This window comes from Mus musculus, chromosome 18, assembly GCF_000001635.26.
Source record: "Mus musculus strain C57BL/6J chromosome 18, GRCm38.p6 C57BL/6J".
Lineage (NCBI taxonomy): Eukaryota > Metazoa > Chordata > Mammalia > Rodentia > Muridae > Mus > Mus musculus.
The window spans coordinates 44,378,282-44,401,674 of NC_000084.6; the positions used below are offsets into that span (position 1 = coordinate 44,378,282).

The window sequence follows — 23,393 nt, forward strand, 5'->3', positions numbered from 1 at the left end:
TCAGCATGGAAAGGTGGTCCTGAGGAAGGGGTGTTTGAGAGTGGCTGAAGAAATGAGTGCTTGCAGTGGGTTCAAGATGACAGCTCTGTAGTCTGCTTGAGTTGGCCCTCTAGATAGCTCTCTGCTTGAGATTGCTTTCTGCTTGGGATAACTCTTGAGACAGCTCTTTAGATAGCTCACTAGACAGCTCTTGGGTTTTCCAACCAAAGTCAGAAAATCTGCCAAAAAAAAAAAAAAATCTAAAAGAGCTATGGTAGCTCTTTAGGTAAGCCTTGTGGGTTTTTTGTTTGTTTGTTTGTTTGTTTGTTTTTTGGTTTTTGGTTTCGTTTTTTAAAAAGATTTATTTATTTATTTATTTATTTATTTATTATTTATAAGTACACTGTAGCTATCTTCAGACATACCAGAAGAGGGTGTCAGATCTCATTACAGATGGCTGTGAGCCACCATGTGGTTGCTGGAATTTGAACTCGGGACCTTTGGAAGAGCAGTCAATGCTCTTAACCACTGAGCCATCTCTCTAGTCCCAAGTCTTGGGTTTTTTGATCAAAGTTAGAAAACCCACCAGGAAAAAAAAATCTAAAAGAGCTATGTTAGCTTTCCAAGTAGCTCTCTCTCTCTCTGTCTTGCAGACCAAAGTACAGTCTTTTATTTACATATCAATTCAGTCATTTACCCAAGAGTCCCTTTTGTTTATACCGTTGGTAAGCACTTTATGACCTTAGCCTCTTGACCTCTTGATTCTTAGAAAAGAACAGTAAGCACTTTTATTTTTCTTAGCAAAGGAGCTCATAGCACAAACTCATTGTTTGTGCCTTTGTAAGCAAAAACAATGAGTTTAGCTGGGTAGGATCTTGCCCTGAGATCACCACTCCCTAAATCTCTTTTTCTCCTTCCTAACTGGCTTTACTCCAGGAGCAGGAACCCTGGCATACTGTTCCTTCCATGGCTATGTAGGACAGGGCAAGGAAGAACAGATGAATTCAGTTTCTCTATGTTTCTAGAAGGAATTAGACTCCTCTTAGCAACGTAAGCAACGAATGAGAAGCAGGCAGGTAGAAGTGGCATTTTTGAATGCAGGAAGTAGAATAGGGACCATAGGTTTAATCAGTCTTTTCTAAGCTCTCATTTGGTATCAAATAGAGGGATGACGTTCTTGTCTTCACATTATAGACCTGGCTAGGGTCGGAGCCTGGTCCTACTGCAGCACTAATGAGATAACAAACTTTTTGTCCTCAACAGGCCAGTTAGAGAGACAAGCAACAGTGGCGAAGGGAAGCAGAGGAGAGTGTTTTCAGTGTGTGCACACTGGGAAGAGAACAAATAAAGCGGTCCAGTGAAACCGTCCTCTCTCAGTCTATGTTTGGAGTTCTGATGTGAAATTTGGATTTAACTACTTGAAGACAAGAGGTATCCACCACCAAGTAGCCCTGGTCAAGGTGTGTCTCTGCTCAACAGTCAACCACCCTCATCTCAATACCAATCTGCCCTGCAAAGTGGTCCCATTATCTTGCTTTTAGGAGCGCCAAAAAGCAGAGCAGTGGTCGTGCCTTTAATCAGAGGGGGGCAGAGGCAGGCAGATCTCTTTGTTAGAGGCCAGCCTGGTCTACAGACAGTCTCAGGACCTCGAAAACAAACAAACAAACGGCATCTGTAGTGGGGCAGGCCTATAAAGCCAACTCAGAAGGCTAAGGTAGGAGGACTGTGAGTACAAGGCCAGCATGGACTATGTGGCAAGACCCCATTTGCCAACAAAAATGGGATTAATATTTCTTCAGAGAGATTGGCATTTGGCCTAATGACATCCAGTAGTGAGCGTGTGTGCAGAATGCTTGCTGACAGCAATCGCGGACAACCCCTTCTGTGTGCTCTGGGCTTGCCGCCAAAAAAACGAGTGATTATCATTAGGTTAGAGCCACTGTGACAAAGCCCGAGATGCTGGGGCGTGTATGTGGAAGAGAGGTGTCCTAGAATAGGAACTCGAAAGTTCCCACTAGTGTAGTAGAAAGCGCACACGACACGCAGGCGCAAACACACCCGGCGTGCACTCAGTCAAAGGCGGCGGGAAGTTGGTCTTAAGAGCAGGAACTAGCAGCATGAAGCCTGATTGGAGCCCACGGGCCAATAAACAAACGTCTCATTGGCGAAGCGCGCGCAGGCGCGACTCCCCCAGCTTGACATTGGGCCTTTCACGCGGAGGGGGCGTGGCCCCAGGGCTCCGCCCCTCGCCTCGGCCCGGCCTCGGGGTCCGGGCGGAGGGTTTCACTGTCCGCGGGGCCCGCGCCTCTGTGCTTCTCCACGGTGCCGGCTGCGCGGAGCCGGGATGCGCTGCGCCTGCTGCGGGTCCTCATTATGGAGCCCAAACGCCTGGAGATTCCCGGCAGCGTCCTGGATGATCTCTGCAGGTACTAGCCGCTCACCTTCGCTTCCGCGGTCCCTCAGCCTAGGGGCGGCCCCGACCTCTCTTTTCCCTCCCCCTCTCCTCGGTTCCGCTTTGCTCCTCAACCTCGGTTCCCCCTATTCACTCCCGGGTTCCACTATGCGCCCCAGCTCGGCTCTCCACCAGTCCTGGGTCTCAGCACTGAGCCCGGGCCCCACTTTTCGCCCTGGCCTTGATTCTCCATTCCGGGGTACCGCTTTGAGTCCTCGGCCTCAGCGCTCCTGCATTCCTGGGTCCCGGTTTGCGCCCCTGGTCTCAGCCCTTCCCCCTTCCCCAGGCCCTTTGCGCCCCCGGCATCTATTCTTCCCCATTCCTGGGTCTGGCCTCTCTCTTCCCTGGTCCCTGGTCCTTTGCAGTCCCGGCCTCGACTCTGCACATCTTTTAGTCCCGCTTTCCCGCCCCGCTCGCCGGTGTCCGACGCCCATTCAGTTCCCAAAGTCTTTCAGTTTCTATTTCTCTTACTCACTCCACCGTGGAGCACTGGAATAACTCATTTCCACTTTAGCTATTCTGCTTTTCCTGCAAGTGAAAATCCCCCTTCGCCCAAACCTGAATTCCCTAATGGATTTCTGCCCAATTCTTTCTTTGAAGTGTGTAGGGTTTTTCTTTTTTCTTTCTTTCTTTTTTTTTTTTTTTCTGCCTCTAACTTAAACCTGTGGCTTTCTTCCTCCTCCCGCCGTCTTTTCTCCACATAGGTAGAATCCACTGTTTGAGTTTCAGTTATATGACCTCAGGTACCTGGATCTACACAGGGAGTAATTTTCAAGCTTAAACTTTCTAATCTGCATGTTCGCCCATGGTGTTTTCTGTAAAGAATTAATTATTCTTTCCAGAATTTCCCCGGATTTATGTTTGGGAACAAGAGGGAAAATCCAAGAGTTTCTTCCCTTTAATCTCTTGATTCCCCCACTTATAAGGAACTATTCACCCGTGGGTCTTTACAGGAGTGAATTTCTGAGTTCTTGATTACAGTAATTGCAGCCAGCCAAAACCATTCATGATACATGCTTCTTTGTAGAAGTAAAGTTCCCCGTACGTTGTTAGGAGGTCGTTGCTAGTGCATTTGGACTGTGAAATATTAAGGTTGTGAATGCTGGTTCTGTATTGATGTCTAGTCACTGAAATCTGTGCTTAAAAACGAAACTCGGTGTTCGCCACATTCAAGCTGTTTGCTTTTTTATTTTTTAAATATTTGTTTTATTTCTAATTATTGGAGGCAGGGGACATGTGTGTAGGTATCTTGAGGCCAAAAGAGGATGTCTGATACCTGAAATTAGAGTCCCTGGAAGTACCTGCATGGTTTTTTTTTAGAGCCCCGGGCACTCTGAGTCATTTTAAGGAGCGAAATATGCTTGTGAAGTTTTTACTGGTGTTCCCCTCACAGGTATTGAAAAAACTCTTTAACAGATGTGAGGATTAATTTATACAGGGACACATCCTAATTTTGAAAATCTAGGTTTGAAATCTTCCTTTCCTCTACACCATGTGAGTGTAATGAAAAGTCGTCAAGCACTTTAACCCTAATGCCGTACACACAGAGTACATACATAGGCTAACTGTATAGTTAATAAGCTCTTAGTATTTACTGTTCTCCTAGCACCTGCATGTTGGTTCGCAGCTGTCCAGAACTCCAGTTTAAGGGTATCTGATTTCCTCTTCTGAATGCTCTGGGCACCAGGCATGCATGTGGTACACATAATACATACATGCAAGCAAAACCACTTACGTGCATAATTTTTAAGTCTGATTTTTTAAAAAAAAAGATTTAAACTTGTAATTTTTTGGAGTTGGGAATTACACTTTTGACGTATGGTAGATTCACATGAATCTATGAAAGTTGCAAGGAATTTATCTTCTGTATTCCCAAATTTGATAAGAAAACAATGCATAGATGTGGGTAAATCACTAGAAGAAATTGAGACTGTAATTTTCATTTTCTTTATGTTTCCCAGTTTTTTGTTTGTTTCCACAGATGCAAGTCTTAGAGTTAGGAAAAAGTCAAGGAGTTTGGGAAACTTGAGTGATGATGTGTGCGTTAATAAGGATGCAAGCTAAAAGACAGAGAAGGATCAGATGACTTGCCACGTTTTTTACGGGCATCTGCAGCTAGTCTTCCTAGGAGTTTTCAGGCTAGTCTCTCTTACCTGGGATTTCGTCATTTGAAGAAGTGATGTCAGCTGTTGTGATTGTGGCTCTGTTCACGGAATAATTACATCCTATTGTGCAGATCGCATGTTAAGCAGCTAACACGTTAAAGTGGTTGGTACCAGTGAATGTTGAAGCGGCTGCCTTATATTACAACATTGCATCTTGTTATGAACTTATCTTTTTAGCAGAGTGTGATCTGTTCAGCTGAAGGACTAGGTTCTTGCTAAACCAGTTACTGACCCTGCTGACCACTTCCTTATATTACAGTTGTTAGAAGTAACAGTTTTCAAGTTGACTGTTGGTCTCTCTTGATTGATTTGTTTTGTAGTTTTGTTTTCTAAAAAATTCAAGCTCTAAACTAATTACTATTGGAGGAAGTGGTACTCACTGTGCACGTGTGGACAGCTCTGTGAAGTTGCTGCTGTGCTTGCACCATGCCAGCCTCGCTGTCTCCCCAGCCTTCCAGGTGACTTTGTTGCATGCATTAGATTTTGGTTCTCTAGTACAGCGCTTCTCAACCTTCCTAATGCTGCAGCCCTTCAACCCAGTTCCCAACAGTGCTTCCTCACATTGTTCCTGTTTCATAAGTGTAATTGTACTACTGTTAGAATCATGATGTGAACATCTGATATGTGACCCCAAAGGGGTTGCAACCCACATGTTGAGAACTGCTGCCCAGCACATCTGCCCCTCTAATGTGTCCACAGTTGGAGTTTCCTCCAGTCCCTCTTTCCCCGTCCCACTTGTTTCTTGAGTAAACCTCAGTTACAGTATGTATTCTGTGGAATCTGTTTTCCTATAGACTTCCCATGTTGCTGAGAGGACTGTGTGCAAAAGGTGTGGAGCTACGATAGTTATCATCCCAAAACAGACACAGATCTCCTTTTTTTTTTTCTTTCAAGACAGGGTTTCTCTGTGTAGACCAGGCTAGCCTCGAACTCAGAAATCCTCCTGCCTCTGCCTCCCGAGTGCTGGGATTAAAGGCATGCGCCACCACTGCCCCGCTCAGATTTCCTTTTTTATTCAAGAAAATTATACTGCAGAAACAGAAATTGAATAGAGGAGTTCTTAGAGAACCCCCCCCCCCCCACACACACACACACACACAAAAGGGAATCAGAATTCTTTTGTAATAGTTAACCTTCGGCATGCTGTTTCTGTGATATCCATATCTAGGTGGGATATTTTACTATATTATTGAGTAGTAGACAAAAGATTTTGAGATAGGGTGTTGTGTGCTGGGCTGAGATAGGGTGCCATGTGTGCTAGGTTGGCCTTCGACATTATATAGCTAAAGCTGGAGTTTGTGTTGCTTATCCTGCTACTTCTGCCTCGTTGGCATATGTGCTACCCTGCCTCATTTATTTAGTAGTAAACTTTATAGCATTAGTTGTCTTTCTTGTGACTGGCCATCTGGATAAGGTACTATAGGTCCTTACAAGTTAGATTCTAGATGCTTTTATAAGACTGTTACAAGCCAGGCCCCAGATAGTCAAGGACTGACTGTTAAGAGGTAGGAAGTTTTACACACACACACACACACACACACACACACACACACACACACACGGTCTGGAATTGAGAGTTCTTATGCTGGGTGTGGTGGTGCATGCCTTTGATCCCAGCACTCGGGAGGCAGAGGCAGGTGGATTTCTGAGTTTGAGGCCAGCCTGGTCTACAAAGTGAGTTCCAGGATAGCCAGGGCTATACAGAGAAACCCTGTCTCGAAAAAACCAGAGAGAGAGAGAAGAGTGTGTGTGAGTGTGTGTTCCTATTTAGAGCTTTTTCACAGCTGTTAGAGGTGCGTGCCTGTGAGATCTACTTGCTTACTTAGAATTGAGGATGTCTTGGTTTCTCTAACAGGGAAAGCCTAGCTGAAGAGCCCACCATGGATCAAGACTGTACTCTCAGCTGGGGGAGTGAAAGCACAATAGCATTTGTGTATTATCAGCAGTGAGAGCCTTAGGAGTGATAGGTCCAGAGCCTTTGGAGATGATGTAGGAAAGGTAGCCGTGTGTATGGGTTGGAACTAGGGGTTCATTATGAGAACAGTTCATAAAGATAGCTGGCCACAATGGCAAAAGTGGGAGAGGGAGGGCCTGCAGAGATGGCTCAGTGGGTAAGAGTATTTACTGCCCTTTCAGAAAACCCAGGTTAAATTCTCAGTTCCACATGGCCACTAACAACTATCTGTAACTTGAGTTCCAGAGAATCCGATGCCATCTCCTGGCATCCGGGAGCACTGCATGAATGTGCACAGGCATCCATGCAGGCAAAGCGCCTGATCGCACAGAAAGCTGCCCAATTCCAGGAGTCCATTGCTTAGCCCACCAGTAGGAGACTCGGCATCAAGAAATAAGGTAGAAAGCTGGGTGTGGTGGTGCTCATCTTTAATCCCAGCATTTGGGAGGCAGAGGCCAGCCTGATCTACATGGTAAGTTCTAGGACAGCCAGAGTTAGATAGGGAGACCCTGTCTCACAACAAAACAGAAAGAAGGTGACCCTGCCCACACGCCTGTGCACGTCACACATATACAGAATCATATGATAACATGGCTTTAGGAAGGCAGGTGGGAGGTATGATACAGTGATTGTGCCCGGTAGGCTAGCCCAGTGATGCTTGAGATGAATGGTGACCTTTGGTCCAGAGCAGTCTAAGAAGTTTCCTGAGGGAGCATGCTGGAGATGAGTGTCCTATGCTGGGTTGGGTCTTAGAGAATGTTTAGGGAATGAGAGATGAAAGGTTGCAAAATTCTACCACAGGATTCTGAACGATAGGACAGTGCATCCAGACTACTCATTGGGGTCTAGAGGTAACTGAAGCTACAGGTTTACCTAGATCTGGCCAGACAAGAAGCCAGAGATTCCTAAGGGTTCCTGGTGCTTGGCAGTTTGTGAGCTTCTGGGGGTGGGGCGGTGGCCCAGGTGGTCATAGGCTCTGTTGCTTCACTGCAGTTGGACACATGTACAGGCCTTGATAAAATCCAGTCTACACAGGTTCCAGTGGGCTTTTACCCTCTGAAAAGAGTTTAAATTAAACTAATTCTCCATGTTAATGTGAGGTAGGAACCTTTAAAGAGGTGGTCAGTCTTGGTTCTGTACATATCCTAGTGGCCTCCATTTCCTGTGGCATAGCATACTCAGACCGTATGAGCTCGAAGGTCTGGCTTAAGCCCACTGAGAAGGAGTTTTAAGGGGCAGAAGTGGGTTTGACAGTAATGTGGCATCTGAGACGTGTGGAGTAAGACTGTTAGTCTCAAGTGGGAGTTCAGTGAGAGATCTCTTAGGAGTTGGAGTGGCCCTTCCAGTCATCTTACCTGACAGAGGATGGCAGAGGCTCTGGAGGGAAAGTTAGCTTTTGAGTTTTATTCATTCCCTGAGTGAAATGAACATGAAAGACGGGCCAGGCTACTATCAGACTGTAGTGATCTGGGAAGCTAAGCAAGGGATGATGTGTCCCTGAGAACAATTGTTACCTCTGAGGCCCCTTAATTTTTCTGGTGAATGCCTCTATCCCTCTGGTGATGGCACACAATAGAAGTAATGAGTCCCTCATCTGGAGCCATGTAATTGAGACTCTTGCTAGCCTTCCCCCATAGAGGTCCTCTGTGCTTCGTAAGCAGAAGATTCTCAAAATTGGCCTGACAACAGGTAGGACCAGCTTTAGAAATGATTATCAAAGCCTGAAGAATGTGCCTGTGAGGAGAGACTCAGAGTTTGAAGTGACATTGGCTTCCATTGTGTAACTTGATGAAATGTTAAGGCCCTTCCATTGGGAAGATTCAGGAAACTGACTTATTTTCTGGTCTTTGAAACCATCCCTCTGGGTGGTCGTGAAGCCTCGATCTAAGGGGTATGTTGTAGGCCCAGGATTGGGAGCTAAGGCAGCAGGGAATGGAAGTCCAGCTACCTGTTGATCTGTTTGGGTGCTACCTTGAGACATGGGGGGTTTGATGGGACTTGTCATGTAGCTCCTTGGGTTGGAAGCTAGGAGGCTTCTAGTAGAACCAAAAATTTCATAGGTGTGTGTTTTTGTTCTTGATTTTCTTATAATTTATAGAAGACATTTATAGCAATTTATAGAAGAAATTTGGTTTCTTTGGTGTACTGTTCCACAGGGGTAATCGTTTATGATGAAGTGGATGTGGCAGGTGGTAGGCAGTTGAAAGAGCTAACTTGAAATGGCACAACCTGCTCCCAGTGACATACTTCTTCCAGCAAGGTCACACCAAATCTCCTTAAACCATGCCAACAAAGACCAAGTATTAAATATCTGAGGCCATGGAGGACATTTTCATTCAGACCACCACAGCACATTTAATTGTCGCATTTAGGGCAGGGAGTGTTCCGTTTCCCTTCAGATGGCAGTGAGTTCCTGTTCAGGCAGAGAGCACAGGCTAAGTTATGTAAATATTGTCATTCTGCTTCCTGCTGGAAACCCTGGCGAGAGCAATTAGTTTCTGCCTTTGAGGTTACTGTGCGTTTACCAGGGAGGGAGGCGCCTGTGGCCTGTGCTTACCTGAGGCTGACTCTCACAACCCTGAAGGTTTGCATCCTCTATCTGGGAACCACCGGGTGGCCTCCCTTGGGAGCATGGAAAACCATGTGGGTCAGATCTAGCCCCACAGGTAGGGTCTTAACCTCCACATGGATTGCTCCAGAGAGACCTTGGGGTTAGGATGTAGTACTAAGGTGGCAGAATTTAAAGTTTAGCAGGGTTCTATAGTCTGCTCTGAGACATTAGAGTCTGGAACTTGTCTGCTCTGTTACATGAGACCTAGTGCAGGGCCAATAGGAACTGAAAGCTTAACTTCAGGGTCTTGCAGTGATAACATGGAAATCATCATTCTCTGTCCAGGGCTTAGAGGCTTTCCTCAAAGAGCCACAGTTAACAGTGAACCAAGGCAGAGGGATTCTCCTATGTCCCCAGATGTAATGACTTGCAAAACAACTGGATTCTTGGGCCCCCAAATTCACAGCACTGAGTTAAAATTCTTGCCACCACTTCTTTAACTCTTGTACATAGAAGAAAGGGTTTTAATCAGAATATAAAGAGCCAGTGTTGGGGTGAGTGTTTAAGGAGGTCTGGGGCCCACATCGTTTCAGAGATTATATCTAATGGCTTCTTCTCTGATCTCCTCTAGGTCTCATAGTGGAGTCTATCTATTAGTCTGAACTGAACATTGTAGAATTCTTCAAAATTGTGCCAAACCTAAAAAGGTCTTTAATAGTTTTGCGAATGAGGTCCCCATAGTTAAAATGAGATCCTTGTGGTACTAGAAAGGTTCCGTGTGTGGGAGAGTAGTCTTAATTCCTAGACGCTGCACCTCTTACAGGGAAGATGGGAGCCTGTTGAGGAATCTTATAGTTACAGAAGGCCCGTTTTTGAAGAATCAGACACTGTTTTGCTCTCATGTGAGTTTGTCAGGGCTGCAGATGGATTGCTCATCTTTGGAGGACAGTCAGATCTTTGCCTAAGGACTATCCAAAAGGTGGGGGCCGTTCCTAAAGCTAAAGCTCTAGGATGCTGCCAAGCAATCTGAGCACGAAGAGATCCTGAGATTTGGAGGTAACCAAGAACTTAGTCTGGGAATACAAGCAAATACTTTCTTTCGGTCACTGTCTGGAAGAGGGAGTCAGCATTGGGAGCTGTGCTGTAGGTTAGGAGCACAGTCACACTGGTGGCCTCAGACTGTTCTGGGGGGCTGTCTGCATTTACTACAGAAGTAGAAGTGTTATGGGGAGCATTATATGGGTGCAGTGGTCCAGGAGCCTGGAATTTATCATCGGCAAGGTGCTATAAGCTTCTCTGAACTTCACACACTAAATGACCTTGGGGCCTTCAAGAGTGAGGGCAGTTGTAATGGGAGTGGCTATTACTGTGTGTGTAGGAATGGACACATCCCTGACGTGGGAGGGAACTTGTTGGATGAGGTAGGGTCTCTGTTAGAGACTATGGTAAGGGTCTTTACTCATACAGCTCTCAAAGTTTCCCAGTTATTGCAACCTTTGAAGGCAGGCCATGTCTAATAAAGTAAAAAGCGGAGAGGTCCTGGTCTAGTTTATACAGAGAGAACTCTGTCAGAGGAAGCTCTGGAGTCTCAAGCCTGAAGTGAACTGGAACTTTAGACATGATGTTTCTAGGGACTCACTTCTGGGTCCATAAGGGATGTAACTGTGATCCCACATTTAGGGCTACTTAGGACTCAGAATACACAAGAGTCTGTGTGGCCTCAGGACCCCTTCAGTCTTCAAAAGGAGGAAAAATTCTTCCCACATACTCCAGGAACCAAGTTACAGGCTTTTTGTCCTTTCTCTAATTTAACTGCAGTGTAGCATAAGGTCCTTGAATGGAAGCTGGCCTTCTACAGTGAGGAAGAGAGCAATATTCTCAATTCCCCATGGTTTTCCACTTTGCCAGTTAGATATGGCTCCAGGAAAAACTTAGACCTCAGCAGCTTTGAGTATCCCTGGCTGAATGCCCTGCCTGAGCGCAGCAGTAGCAGAAGAGAGACCTTCATCTGAAGCTGTTAGTTCCCTTACCCGGTGGCTAGACCAGGCTCTAGGATTTTGTGAGAATGGCAGGAACTGTGGAGTTGCTTCTGTTGTCCACTGAGCTAGCTGCTTGTCTCTGTGTGCCTCCCAATTTGGCCTTTCTGACTCTCAAAGTTTCCCAGTCATTTCAGACTTTGGAGGCCATGTCTAATAAAGTGAAAAGAGAAGTCAGACCCTGGTCTAATGCATGAAGCTTTGTCAGGTATCCAGAGAGCCTTGGCATGTAAGATGTACAGCCAGCATAGTTTGGCCTCCTACTTGGTCCACATGTCAGCATGGTTTCAGCCAACCTACAATACCAGAGAGCGTTAGTCTCAGGAGCTTCCTGTGTTGACTTCCACAGTCTGTGGTAGTTAACAGTTGCGATAACTGCTATTATCATTCCCTGATAACCTCTTAGTGACTCATTACTCCAATTTTCCTACATTACTAGCTTCATATGATTAATGGGCCTCCATATCAGATGCAGCAAAGGAGGTGAAAGACTCTTCAGCTCAGGTACTTATTAGGGTCCAGGTATGGGACTTTCAATGTGTGTAACATGCAGTTATGACGATGGTCTTGCCAGATTAGGTCAGAAGCCACCGAACCCTTCAGAGGAAAGGAAGCAGCAGCCTGGCTAAACAGACCTAGTTCAGATTGTACTGGGGACAGGTGAGACATTGGAAAGAGGGCATGTACTCAGATGGTGACAAGATTCCCATTAGCCAGCCACCTTATAAATGGAAAGGATGCTCTCTGAGGGGTAGGGGTGGCTTTTAGTCATTTGCTAAATTCTCTGCATGAGTTTCTGAGCAGACATGAGGCTGTATCTGGGTAAGGAGGAGCCGTTGGAAAGAGCGTAGCAGTGGAGAGGAAGCAGCGGGAGTAGATGGATCGGTGGGAGTGAGCCGGGCCTTGCATGCTAAGGAGAAGGCATTAATGATGCTCTAATGTGATTTTTGTTGCTGTGAGTAAACCATCAAGTGGGAAGAAAGGTTTATTTTGCTTACAATGTCCATCATTTTGGGGAAGTTGAGGCAAGAACTCAGTCAGCCAACTTATCACATCAACAGTCAAGAGCAAAGAGAATAAACACAGCCTTTCTTGCTTTTTCTCAGTTTGCTTTCTTCACTCTTACCTAGTTTAGGGTCCAGCCTAGGGAATATTGCCGCTTGTGGTGGGCTGGGCTAGTTAATAATGAAGGCATTCTCCCACAGGCATGTTTACAGGCCAACTTGATCTAGATAGTTCATCAGTGGAGGCTTTTTCCCCAGGTGCTTGGTTCTAGGTTGTCACATTGACAGTTAAAACCAGACAGTGCAGCTGTTGTACAGTGCTGCAGGAAATCTCCAGCCTCAGTAAGCCTGAGCAAGGAACACACAGCTCAGTTATAATATTTATACGCTGCACCCCTAGATTGGGCACATTTACCACTACACAGTTCTCTTCCCCGGCTATGAGGTCCCTTGCTACTTGCAGCTTCTCCAGGCCTCGTGGTTCTGCTCCATCTTCCTTCTACCTTCTCTTCCTCTGTTTTCTCTGTCTCATCTCCCTCTCCTCCTCCTCCTCTCTCCCTCTCTAAAACCTCCAGCCCCACCTTTCCCTTCCAGTGCCCAATCACAGGCTCCAGCCTTTATTTAACCAGTTAGAATGAGGAGAGGTTCATGTGAAGTCACCTGAGTATGTGAGCCACTCCCTCATCAGGGCAGCCACTCTTGAGGAAGCAGAATTAGTGTCAGAATACAAACAGCAGCACAACAGCACAGAGCTGAGCAGAGAGGAGATGGGTTAACGCGCGAGAATCTAACCTAGTGAAGCTCGGGGTTCTCCTCTCACAGCCAAGAGCCCATGGCAAGGCCATGGAAGCTTGGTTGTAACCCCCAAATTATGGCAGAGTAAATCTAATTGTTGAATACAATTTAGCTCAGTAGGGTATGAGGTGGCCTGTGTGTGTGTGTGTGTGTGTGTGTGTGCGCGCGCGCGCGCGCACGCGCACATGCATGTGCGCAGATTTGTCAGATTTGTCACATGTTGAGAGTGACTTTGTCCTCCAGTATCCTGTCTTGGTTAGGTTCCTGCAGAGGTAAACCTTAGTACAAGGGCCCTGAAAGGTGCCTTGTTCTCTAGCCTCTGAAAGAGCAATTACAAGAGCAGTGATGACTGACCTCATGTGCATGGGTGCTGATTGCACAGTGAGTCACAAAATTAGTTTTCTCATTGCTATGACAAAAGGAAGGATTGATTCTGCCACAAAGTGTGCAGGCATGTGAAGGTCCAGCCCAACATAGTAGGGCAGCATGAGGCTGGCTATGTTGCACCTGCAGTCCAAAAGCACTGTGCTAAATGCTGGTACTCATCCTGCTTTCTCTTTTTTTATTCAGTCTATGACAGAGCTCCCCACTTAACCTAAATAGAACCAACATCACAGGTGTGTTCAGAGCTTTGTCTCCATGGTAATTTTAGATTCTAGATAGTTAGTGAGAGTTAACTATTGCGGTTACCCTAACCAAGAGAAGGTAGGTGTAAAACAGTGCAAAAGTCCCATTGTCTCACAAGGGTCGTTCTTTTGTTATTTATTGCCCGTGCCTCCTTTGCTCTGGCTGTATGCAATACACTTAATTTTTTCTGCTCTGGTCTGAAGGGTGAATGCTTTCTTTCACCCAACCCCAGTCAAGCACAGGTGTCTTGTTGACTCTCATACAGTGGGACTCTTACGAACCCTGTACTCTGCCTGGCATGTGTATTCTGTCCCTTTTCGTGAGTCAGTTGAAGTCTCTTCTGTACTTAAGTCTAAAGTATATGCTGTGTGTACATACCACATATACTAACCCTACTCTACTGTACTTATATCTAAAGGATATACTATCCATTACTTCTGATTAATAAATTCACTAACTTTGCTTTACTTTGGCTAGTCATGAAGTTTTTTTCTGTGATATAGTGAAGGCCCCAACTCTTGAGTGGTGACCCATAGGGGGCTGTCCTCAGGCCCAAGGCTGTGTCTGTTTTCAGTCCTCTAACCATTGAAGCTGTGAAGACAGGAACTGAATGGAGAGTGAGGCTAGGACAGTGATTGTAATTATCTGAGAGAAAAGACAGTACAGGAAGCACCCACAGGCCACCTTGGTGAGGTTCTAAATTGTATTTTCTGACTGTAGTGTAAAGACAGCGTGGTGATCTGTCAGAAGGGAACAGTCTTTTGAAGGTCTTTTATGTGGCTTTAGTTAGTGTTGTAGAATTGGCTGGCACTGTCAAGGAGCATAAACTAGGTGAGAGGTAGATTCATAGGCAAGGGGGATGGGGGCTGAGGGAAGAATGAAGGAGTGGCCTTTCTCTTTTAAAGCTGCTCTTCTAGCCTGGCAGCATCAAGGGGAAAGTTCCAGAAGACTAACTAGTAAATGTGTATTAGTTTACATATAAGGAGGGGCTTCGCTATTTTCTCATTTCCTTATCGCTGAAACTAGCCTATGGCAGTTTGGCTCTACTGTCTCCTGGTTTCTAGGAAGTTCAGAAAACAGCATGGTACAGGTTTGGTGCTTCCGTTCCGTGTGTTCAGGGTGCTTAGTTGGGGACTAGTACAGAAGTTCAGCTGCAAACAGCGGTCTCCTATAACCTGTATCTTAGTACGTCTAATGCAGACAGTTTCTACTGGGAGTCACACACACACACACACACACACACACACACACACACACACACACACACACGTTTCAGGGACATTTGTCAGTATCTGGAGATGGTTTCGTTGTGCAGTTTGGCAGGTAGTATACTCAGAGTGTGGAAATGATGCTGATGCTGAACACACTGCTGTCGCCGTGTGCGAGGCTGCCCTTCTAGTTAGAACTCCCTGCTGTGAGAGATCAACAGTTCATGTACCAGAGGTGATGGCACACACCTTTAATCCCAGCTACTCTGCAGGCAGAGGCAGGCAGGTAGATCTCTTGAGTTTGAGGTCAGATTGATCTAAAAAGCAAACCACGGGCCAACCTGGGCTACATGGTGAGACCCTGTCTCAAAAATGAAACAGAAGCAAAGCTGCAAAGCAGACAGTGTTTTGTTCAGAGAATGGGAAGAAGGAAGTAGCCTGGCTAGGACGGGTGTAGTGAGTTGACTCCTTGTATTGTGGAAGCTGTTCTAGGCCCAATCCTAGAAAAGAGACTAGGCACGAAGATGACTAACTAAAACTAGGTCTAGTTTCAACAGTGCTCTTTCTCGTGTGCCACCTAGTGGCCAGTTTGGGGTTTGACCAGTGATTTTTCTCAGTTCACTCAAAGATTATAACTGGCTGCTCCAAGTCTAATCTGAGCATGTGCAGGATAAAGCTCAGTGCTCACACTCTATTTTATGGGCCCATTTCCCTGGAATTCTCCCCTACGTCTGCATTCCTGGGCAGTGCTATGAGCTGAGCTTTGGAAGGAACTTGTCCTGTCTGTCTGACTCCATGACCTAAGAAGCAACTTTTGGAGCTTGCCCACCTGCATTTCCAGTTGCAGCAGGGTATACTGAGGCATGTGGACGTGTGACTTTGTTTTGATCTTGATCTTTTCCAAGCTTCCTCCTTCCACGTGTATTTACTTTTCAGAAGAGTCGTCTAAAATAAGTTATTCCACGTATTCTGTCCAGGTTCCATGACTGTGTCTTGTTCTTAGGCAGGGATCAGCCTAAACATTTAAAAGGTAAATTACAACTGTCAGTATATTGTATACCGTCACTGGTATACAACAGGCTTGGATATTTCATGAGTCTGAGAGAGCATAAACATGTCCAGAGGAGTCTAGTGCATTGGCATGGTGAAGGTAGTGTTTCTGAGTCCCTGGCGATGCGTCTGAAGTAGACCAGCAGATGTGAACGTGCATAGAATAAACAGGCACACTTCATGGGCTCTAAGAACAAGGTGTCCTTACATGAAAAGATCCTCTTGCAGCTCTACCAATCATCATCTCTTCATATTGATCTATCTCTCTTGTGTTTGTGCTGTTGTTGGTTTATTTGGATGTGACACTAATGTTAAATTTTTATAATGTTTTCTTTCGATTTGATTTGAAATTTGAGAACAGAAATAAAAATCACATGGCATTTATAGCAAATGAATAATGCAATATGACTAATTAGTTGAGTGGTAGCTCTTTAATAAAAATGACCCAGAAGGCCAGAGCATTTACTTTATTTAGTTGAAATTGCTTCTGATGCTTGAAGGAAGGAGTTCCTAAAATGCTCAACTGAGAAAGAAGCAATTAGTGAATGTTTCACACCCACTGGCATTCACACTCACTTAGATTTGTGTGTTCTAACCGTGTGCCTCACTAAAGACAGACAGCTCTCGTTGTCATCACCTCTGTACAGCTACTATGTGCTCCTGTATAGAAAGCACACACACAAAGACTTTTTCCTCCTTTCTTGTTGAGTTTAAAAGAGTCAATTTTGGGTTTTAGAAAGTATTTGGAATTTAGTGTGAGTCAAGGCTCTGTGGTTATTCTCCTTGGGAAATCCAGTGTGTTAAAGAGAAACCTTGGTGCCCATTTCTTCCTCCCACAGTTGTTTCTTGTGTTGTTCATATCTGGGGACTACGTGGGTGTTAGGCTCTTTGGCTGGATTATAGGGATACTTGCGTATTCTTGGACTTCAGAAGAAATCCCAGTAGTTTCCTCGCTTGCTTTAATTTGCTAGGAAGCTCTCAAGTTAATTTCTCATTTGGGAACAGTAGCTATACAGTTCTTTAAACAATTCCTCTACAAGTCCTCTCTTTTGAGCCAGTTTTATGCCCACAACCCTGCTGCCTCAGTCTCCTTATTAGTGGGAGTACAGGCACTGCACTGCCACACCCAATTCTCAACACTCTTCCTGGATACTCATCTGATGATGTCAGAACTTGGTTAATCCACTCTAGTCTCCCTGGTGGTGGCTGCTTGAGTTCTTTTCTACTGCCCCAATGTTGTGGATTCTCCAGCGAAAGACACACACACATTCAGCCTTCTATTGTAATATGCCTTAATCACTTTGCTATTCCATCTTTGCTACCCTAGACTACGGGGGTCGGGGGGCAGGTGCTCTTCCTGGCTCTTACATGATTGGTACAATTTCTCTTCTGCTGCTTTCAAGCCTGGATCTTTTCCCTTCTTGGCATGGCAATCCATTTTCCTCAACACCCCACCCTCTCATCCCCTGAGTTTCTTGCCCAGGAATCCTAAAAGTCCCATCTCTGTCTCCCTGCCCAGTCATTGGTCAACTGCAACTTTAGTTACTGAACAAAGCCAACCCGGGACAGGGATCCTTGGCATCTTTACATGCCGATACACAAATTCCCATGTAATTTTGGGAACCCAGTTAACATAATATAAGTGATTAAACCAAGTCCACAGCACTTCTCCTGCTCGCCTTTCCTAGTTGGTGGGTGGGGTAAGGAAGTAAATATGTTAAACTGTAATAGTTTGTAATTGTAATTTCTGGACATTTTTGTTTTTGGCAGCCGATTTATTTTGCATATTCCCAGTGAAGAAAGAGACAATGCGATCCGAGTGTGCTTCCAGATTGAACTTGCCCATTGGTTTTACTTGGATTTCTACATGCAGAACACACCAGGATTACCTCAGTGCGGGATAAGAGACTTTGCCAAAGCTGATATCCTTTTTGTTGCTATAATGATTGTCTTTCATTGTTTCTAATAAAATACTTTTGCACAAAATCCCCTTTTTGTTTTTCTTTGAGTGTCTGTAACTTCTGGATATCACATAATGAAAGAGCCACGTGAGGCAGTTTCGCTGTGCTCTCCTTTTTCGCGGCACTGAAGTGTATAGTGATGAGGAGTGAGAGACCTAGGCTATTTCTGGGACAGTTCTGGGGTTTGCTCCACTCTTGGTTTGTCATTAACATGTGATCAGATTGAAGAAGCTTTTCTTCCTCTATGTGCTGTAGCTTAGTCGTTCATAGTGGCTCATCCAGTTAACTTCAGCACTTGAGATGGAGGCAGGTGGATCTCTTGAGTTCCAGGACAGCCAGGGCTACATAAGAATACCCTGTCTCAAAAATGAACAGACAAAAAAAGACAATTTGTTTTAATGAAGCGTTGTTGTAGCGAATGTTCTTAGAATTTAGAAGTAAGATAGAAAGACTTTTAAACAAAGCATTTTTAAAAAAGATACAGTTTCCTGAATAGACAAAAGCAAGGAATGAGTAGACTTGTGTTGTTGGAAAATTCTGTAGAGTTCAAAAGTAAAACTAGTTTGTGCCAAGCAGGGGATTCTTCTAGGGCCATATTGGAAGTGCATGGAAAAGCCTGTGGTGGTATAGGGGCTCTTAAATCATGACTGGAGTGATTTGACTGATCGATAGATACTGTCCTTAGCCATTCACTATGTGTTGAGTGAATTTGTCCTCACAAGTTCAGTGTGTTAGAGCAGTGCCTTAGAGCAGGTACAAATGACCCAAAATACTAAACTACTAAGTTCCCTGTTTCTTCCCACATCCGTAACATAAGGAATCCCTGGGGCTCCATAGAAAATGGGTAATATACTATTCTGGAGACATTAGCATGGCCAGCATTTGAGCAGAGCTGATTGGTCATCATGTGAAAATGGTACCCAAGATGTGTTTGGTTGGTGACCTGCGCAGTAGACAAGCACTGGTCCTTAAGACAGGAGTAGGGATCTGAGACATGGTTATAGGGTCCAGAAAGAACAGTCACGATGCAGGACACTTGATTGAATAGATGTGTAGACATTTGTGAAGAGTCCAAGGGAGAGAGGATCAGACTGAATACTACTTTTGGTAAAGGCTTGGTGGCTGGTTCTGAACAGACCTTGCTGTTAGGAGTTACAATCTAGCTGTGGAAATCCTTTGCTTTGGTCATCTTGTATAAACTTACATACAGTTTTTCCAGCAGCTGTAGATTCTTAGGTTTCTGACTAAGAATTTGCTTAAGTTCATGTGAGTTTTAAACCAGAACCTTGATGCAGTTTTTTTCTCTTTACTATTGTTATATGGAGAAAGGAACCTATATTGAGAAAGAACTAGGCGTCAATAAGTTATGAAATGGTTACATTGCACTAGGCATTTTGCAGTGAACAAGGTAGGCTTAACATTTAGCCTCATGAGAGACAAAGGAAAATGCTATCGCAGTTCAGGGTGGTGGAGTGCCGTAGTCAAGAGAACAGAGAAGAACCATTCCAGATTCGATCCCAGTGGCCCTGAGATCCGCCCCTAACTTGGCTGGTGGAGATACTAAATTTCTTGGGCACCCAGTTCCCGTCTTTATTTAATAAATAGGTGGATGTTGCCTAAGCAAAGAGTAAGTTTAGAAATCAGGCTCCTTGTACATGGTAATTGTTTAGGATAGATCCATTATCTAGGAAAGAACCAGTGAGGGCTAAGGATTGCAAAAAACATAGATAGAAGTTAGATAGAAGTCTGCTTTAAAAGCCATTTTGGAAGAAAAACTCCACAAAGTGAAAAAAGATGCTTTAGAATAAATGGAAAAGAATATGATGATACTGACAAGTAGCTCAGCGGAACTGTGTGGGGCGTGGGGCTTGTTTGAAAAAGAAGCTGTAGGTTTTCTTGGGACGTTTTGTTTGTTTTCTTTGTGTTGGGTTTTGTTTTTGACATACTCTTTATCGGGACGGAGAGTCAACTTCCAGAGAAGGGGAAAGAGTGTTATGTTTTTGTTTCTCATTGGCTGACTACAACAGAATTTTATTAACTGTAGAGAATGAAGCTTTTCTGGAGAAGTGCTTTCAGTGTCTTGGTCTCTGAGGAGCTGCACAGTTGTTCATGGAATGGCTAACATCTGGAGTTATGGAATAATCATATGGTGATTGGCTGTGTTTGCCTTTCAGTTATGATGTCAGATGATTGACCCCTTTGGATTCGTAGAGGGCCTTTTTACTTCTTACTCAACCGTAAAACTAAACTTTAAAATATGTAATAGATCTCATACAATTGTATTTATGGGATGAATTAAACATGACTTCATTTTGTCCACACTTCTTGTCACTGTTAACGGTAGTTCTGAGTTTCTGTAGAATCTTCCCTTTTCTTATCATTTTACTCTAAAACATTTATGTATCTGGCTTCTGCTGTTATTACCTGTAAGGATTAAACTAGTGTTAGTCTCACCACCACCTAAAATCGACTGATAGTATTCATGCGCTGTCATCTTACACAGTTGAAATACATTCATGTCCCATGCTTGTGGGATTAGCATCAGAATAAAAACAGAATATGCGAGTTTGTAAGGACCTGAGGGCCATTGCAAAGGTTGAGAAACTCAGGGGCTAATGGTTCTCTCCACATGCCGCTTCCTGTTTCAGTTGATGGGATGGGGCCTTTGACGGTGTGGGGCACCAGAAGATGTTTCTGTCTGTAAGTTTGTTCTTTAATATATTACGCTGTTCCGTTTCCTAGCTGCGTGCTTGCTTTCTTTCTTTTTTTTTTTTTTTTTTTTTTTTTTTCGAGACAGGGTTTCTCTGTGTAGCCCTGGCTGTCCTGGAACTCACTTTGTAGACCAGGCTGGCCTCGAACTCAGAAATCCGCCTGCCTCTGCCTCCCGAGTGCTGGGATTAAAGGCGTGGCCACCACGCCCGGCTTTGCATGCTTTATTTCTTGTGAAATAACTGACACCCAAGTTCTCCTTCAGAAGCTTCAGCCAGGCCCGCCTTTAATGTTAACGGTTAGCAATGAATCCATGTGTGTATATGGCAAAGAACTTGAGTGCATACATAATCCCTCACCTGCTACCCCGGGCTCTGGCATGGTTAACTCTTTATGTGCCCAGTGGCTCCTTCCTCTTGGTAGAATGCATGCATCTCCCCCAGGCTGTCTCCTGTGGCTCTGATACCTCGGGAGTCTAGCACTGATGATCCTTAGACATGTAGCTTGCTTTGTGTCTAGGTTAAATACAGAAGTCAATATATGCTCAAAGGAAAATGAGTGTGCTGGGGGAATCTTAATAAGCTGCAGGCTTGAGTGGATTTCAATGGGTCTGTTTCTACATATAATTTTGTGGAGATTGGGTTTTTTGTTTATTTTGTTTTGTTTAAATTTCTGTGTCGGTATTTGTGTGTATGGGTGTCTGTGAGCCACACATGTGGGCACTGGGAGCTGGTCTCTAGCTCTGCAGAGGGCAGCTAGTGTGCTCTCAGACACAGTGTCACTCCAGCCCCTCCCTGTTGTCACTTCTTAGGCTGTTAGGTAAATGGTAGTTTCCTTAACATTAGTCATACTTTTCAGTCACTGTCCATTTCTGCTGCCACAAGGTGAAGATGTGGAAAAGATTTTGGATGAATGGAAGGAATATAAAATGGGAGTCCCGACTTACGGTGCAATTATTCTCGATGAGACACTGGAGAATGTGAGTGTACCAGAGCAAAAGATTTCTAGTGATGTGATGGCCGACTTAGCCAGTTGACACAATTTTTTATGTAGTGTTCTAAATTGTGGTTTTAAAATGCCCTATTGTTAAGAAACTAAATTTTGGATGCTTTGCCTGCATTCTGTATCTTCTTCCCCATTATTCATTCATTCATTCATTCATTCATTCATTCACTTTTCATCCTGATTGCAGCCCCTCCTCCTTCCAGTCCCTCTCCCTCACAGGCCCCTCCCTCTTCCATCTCTGAGAAGGGGCCAGAGGTCTTCCCTGGGTACCAGTGCATTCTATATCTTAAAATGTTGTACTTATGTCTTAATGTAAAGATGTGTCGTTTCATTGTTAAAACAATATGTGTTAAATGCACAAGGTGTGTTTCTTCACAGTGTATTTGTATTCTTGAAAGATATTTAGGGCAAACGCTGTACACAGTTTATTGGTAAATAATGACCATAAATACAGAGAAAACAATGCCTTTGATTGGGGAATGGAGTGTGGGAAAGTAGGTCCGTTTGCTCTTTGGTTTTGAATTTCTGCTTATTCCCAGGTACTGCTGGTTCAGGGGTACCTGGCAAAGTCAGGCTGGGGATTCCCAAAAGGAAAAGTAAATAAAGAAGAGGCGCCTCATGACTGTGCGGCGAGAGAGGTGAGTGCCTGCCCTGGCAATTGACTTTACCTGGCAGCTTTCAGTCTTAAGTCCACACATATCTATCCTGTTGGACTCTGGAGAAAGTTCAGCCTTTTTTTGAAAAGTTGAATACATAGTTTAACTTAAGAGACAGCCTTTGGGCTGGAGAGATGGTTAACATCACTGGTTGCTCTTTCAGAGGACCTGGGTTTGACTTCAGACACCTGCATGCTGCCTGGCAGCCTTTTGTAACTCCACTCCCAAGGCTTCTGCTGCCCTCTGCTGGCCTCCGGTGGTACTAACCATGCAGGTTTGCACAGATGGCAGGCAAAACACTCTTACACATAAAAAATATGTAAATAAGATACCATGCCCCCCACCTCTTTCTGTCTCTATCTCTGTCTCTTTGCTTTTTGGGGGCCATTCGTCCTCACTGTATTTATTTATTTATTTATTTATTTATTTGGGTTTTTTCGAGGCAAGGTTTCTCTGTGTAGTTTTTGGGGGCCATTCGTCCTCATTTTCCGAGACAAGGTTTCTCTATGTAGCCCTGGCTGTCCTAGAACTCACTCTGTAGACCAGGCTGGTCTCAAACTCAGAAATCCACCTGCCTCTGCCTCCCAAGTGCTGGGGTTAAAGGTGTGCGCCACCACTGCCCGGCCACTCTGTAATTTTACAGCATCTCTCAGGCTCTGTTCTATATAATGGTGTCTTTTCATTTATTTGTTTTTGACTTAAAATTGGACTTTCTTTTTAGAAAATAATTCAACTTCTATATTTATTCTTTTTTTTTCCTTTTTTATAAAAAAATAACAATCTGTATTTTTTCTAAGAAATTTACATTTTTCCTCTCAAAATTCATTCTAGCTTTACATTTGGCCTATCAGATAAAGTTTTTAAAACCCTACTCCATCCCCAGCTTAGGCTGTTAAAGGACAGGGACTTATTCCTTGTCTTCTGAATTTGACTATTTTCAAAATGGAACTCCAATCATTCCTACCCAGATCATCTCTGCCAATCCAGACCCTAGCTTGGTGCATCAGAAATCAGAAGGACGAAGAACTGGCTTTGGCTTTCCCTGGCAGCCTGGGTCCACCGTGGGGAAGGTGTAGCAGGCACAGCATGACTCCTGGTGTCTCAGGCGGTGCCAGTGTTGTTCATGTGGGGAACCTAGTGGCTCAGAGCACGGTTGGAGCCAGGGGCTGGTTTAAACTTCAGAGGTCTGCTCACCTGTTCTTAGCAGCCAGATCTCCCTCTTACAGACTCGACTAGCACCG

General features: G+C 44.6%; 1 protein-coding gene across 1 annotated transcript in view; it reads left to right on the forward strand.

Annotated features, from left to right (window-relative positions):
- The first annotated feature begins 2,218 nt into the window (after positions 1 to 2,218).
- Positions 2,219 to 23,393, forward strand: part of Dcp2 (decapping mRNA 2) — a 44,470-nt gene continuing 23,295 nt past the window's right edge. Inside the window, exons 1-4 of the mRNA NM_027490.1 lie at positions 2,219 to 2,405; positions 17,592 to 17,743; positions 21,343 to 21,470; positions 22,036 to 22,134. Of these exons, the coding sequence (NP_081766.1) occupies positions 2,353 to 2,405; positions 17,592 to 17,743; positions 21,343 to 21,470; positions 22,036 to 22,134 (432 nt within the window). The 5' untranslated portion in view covers positions 2,219 to 2,352. The remainder of the gene's footprint in view (positions 2,406 to 17,591; positions 17,744 to 21,342; positions 21,471 to 22,035; positions 22,135 to 23,393) is intronic.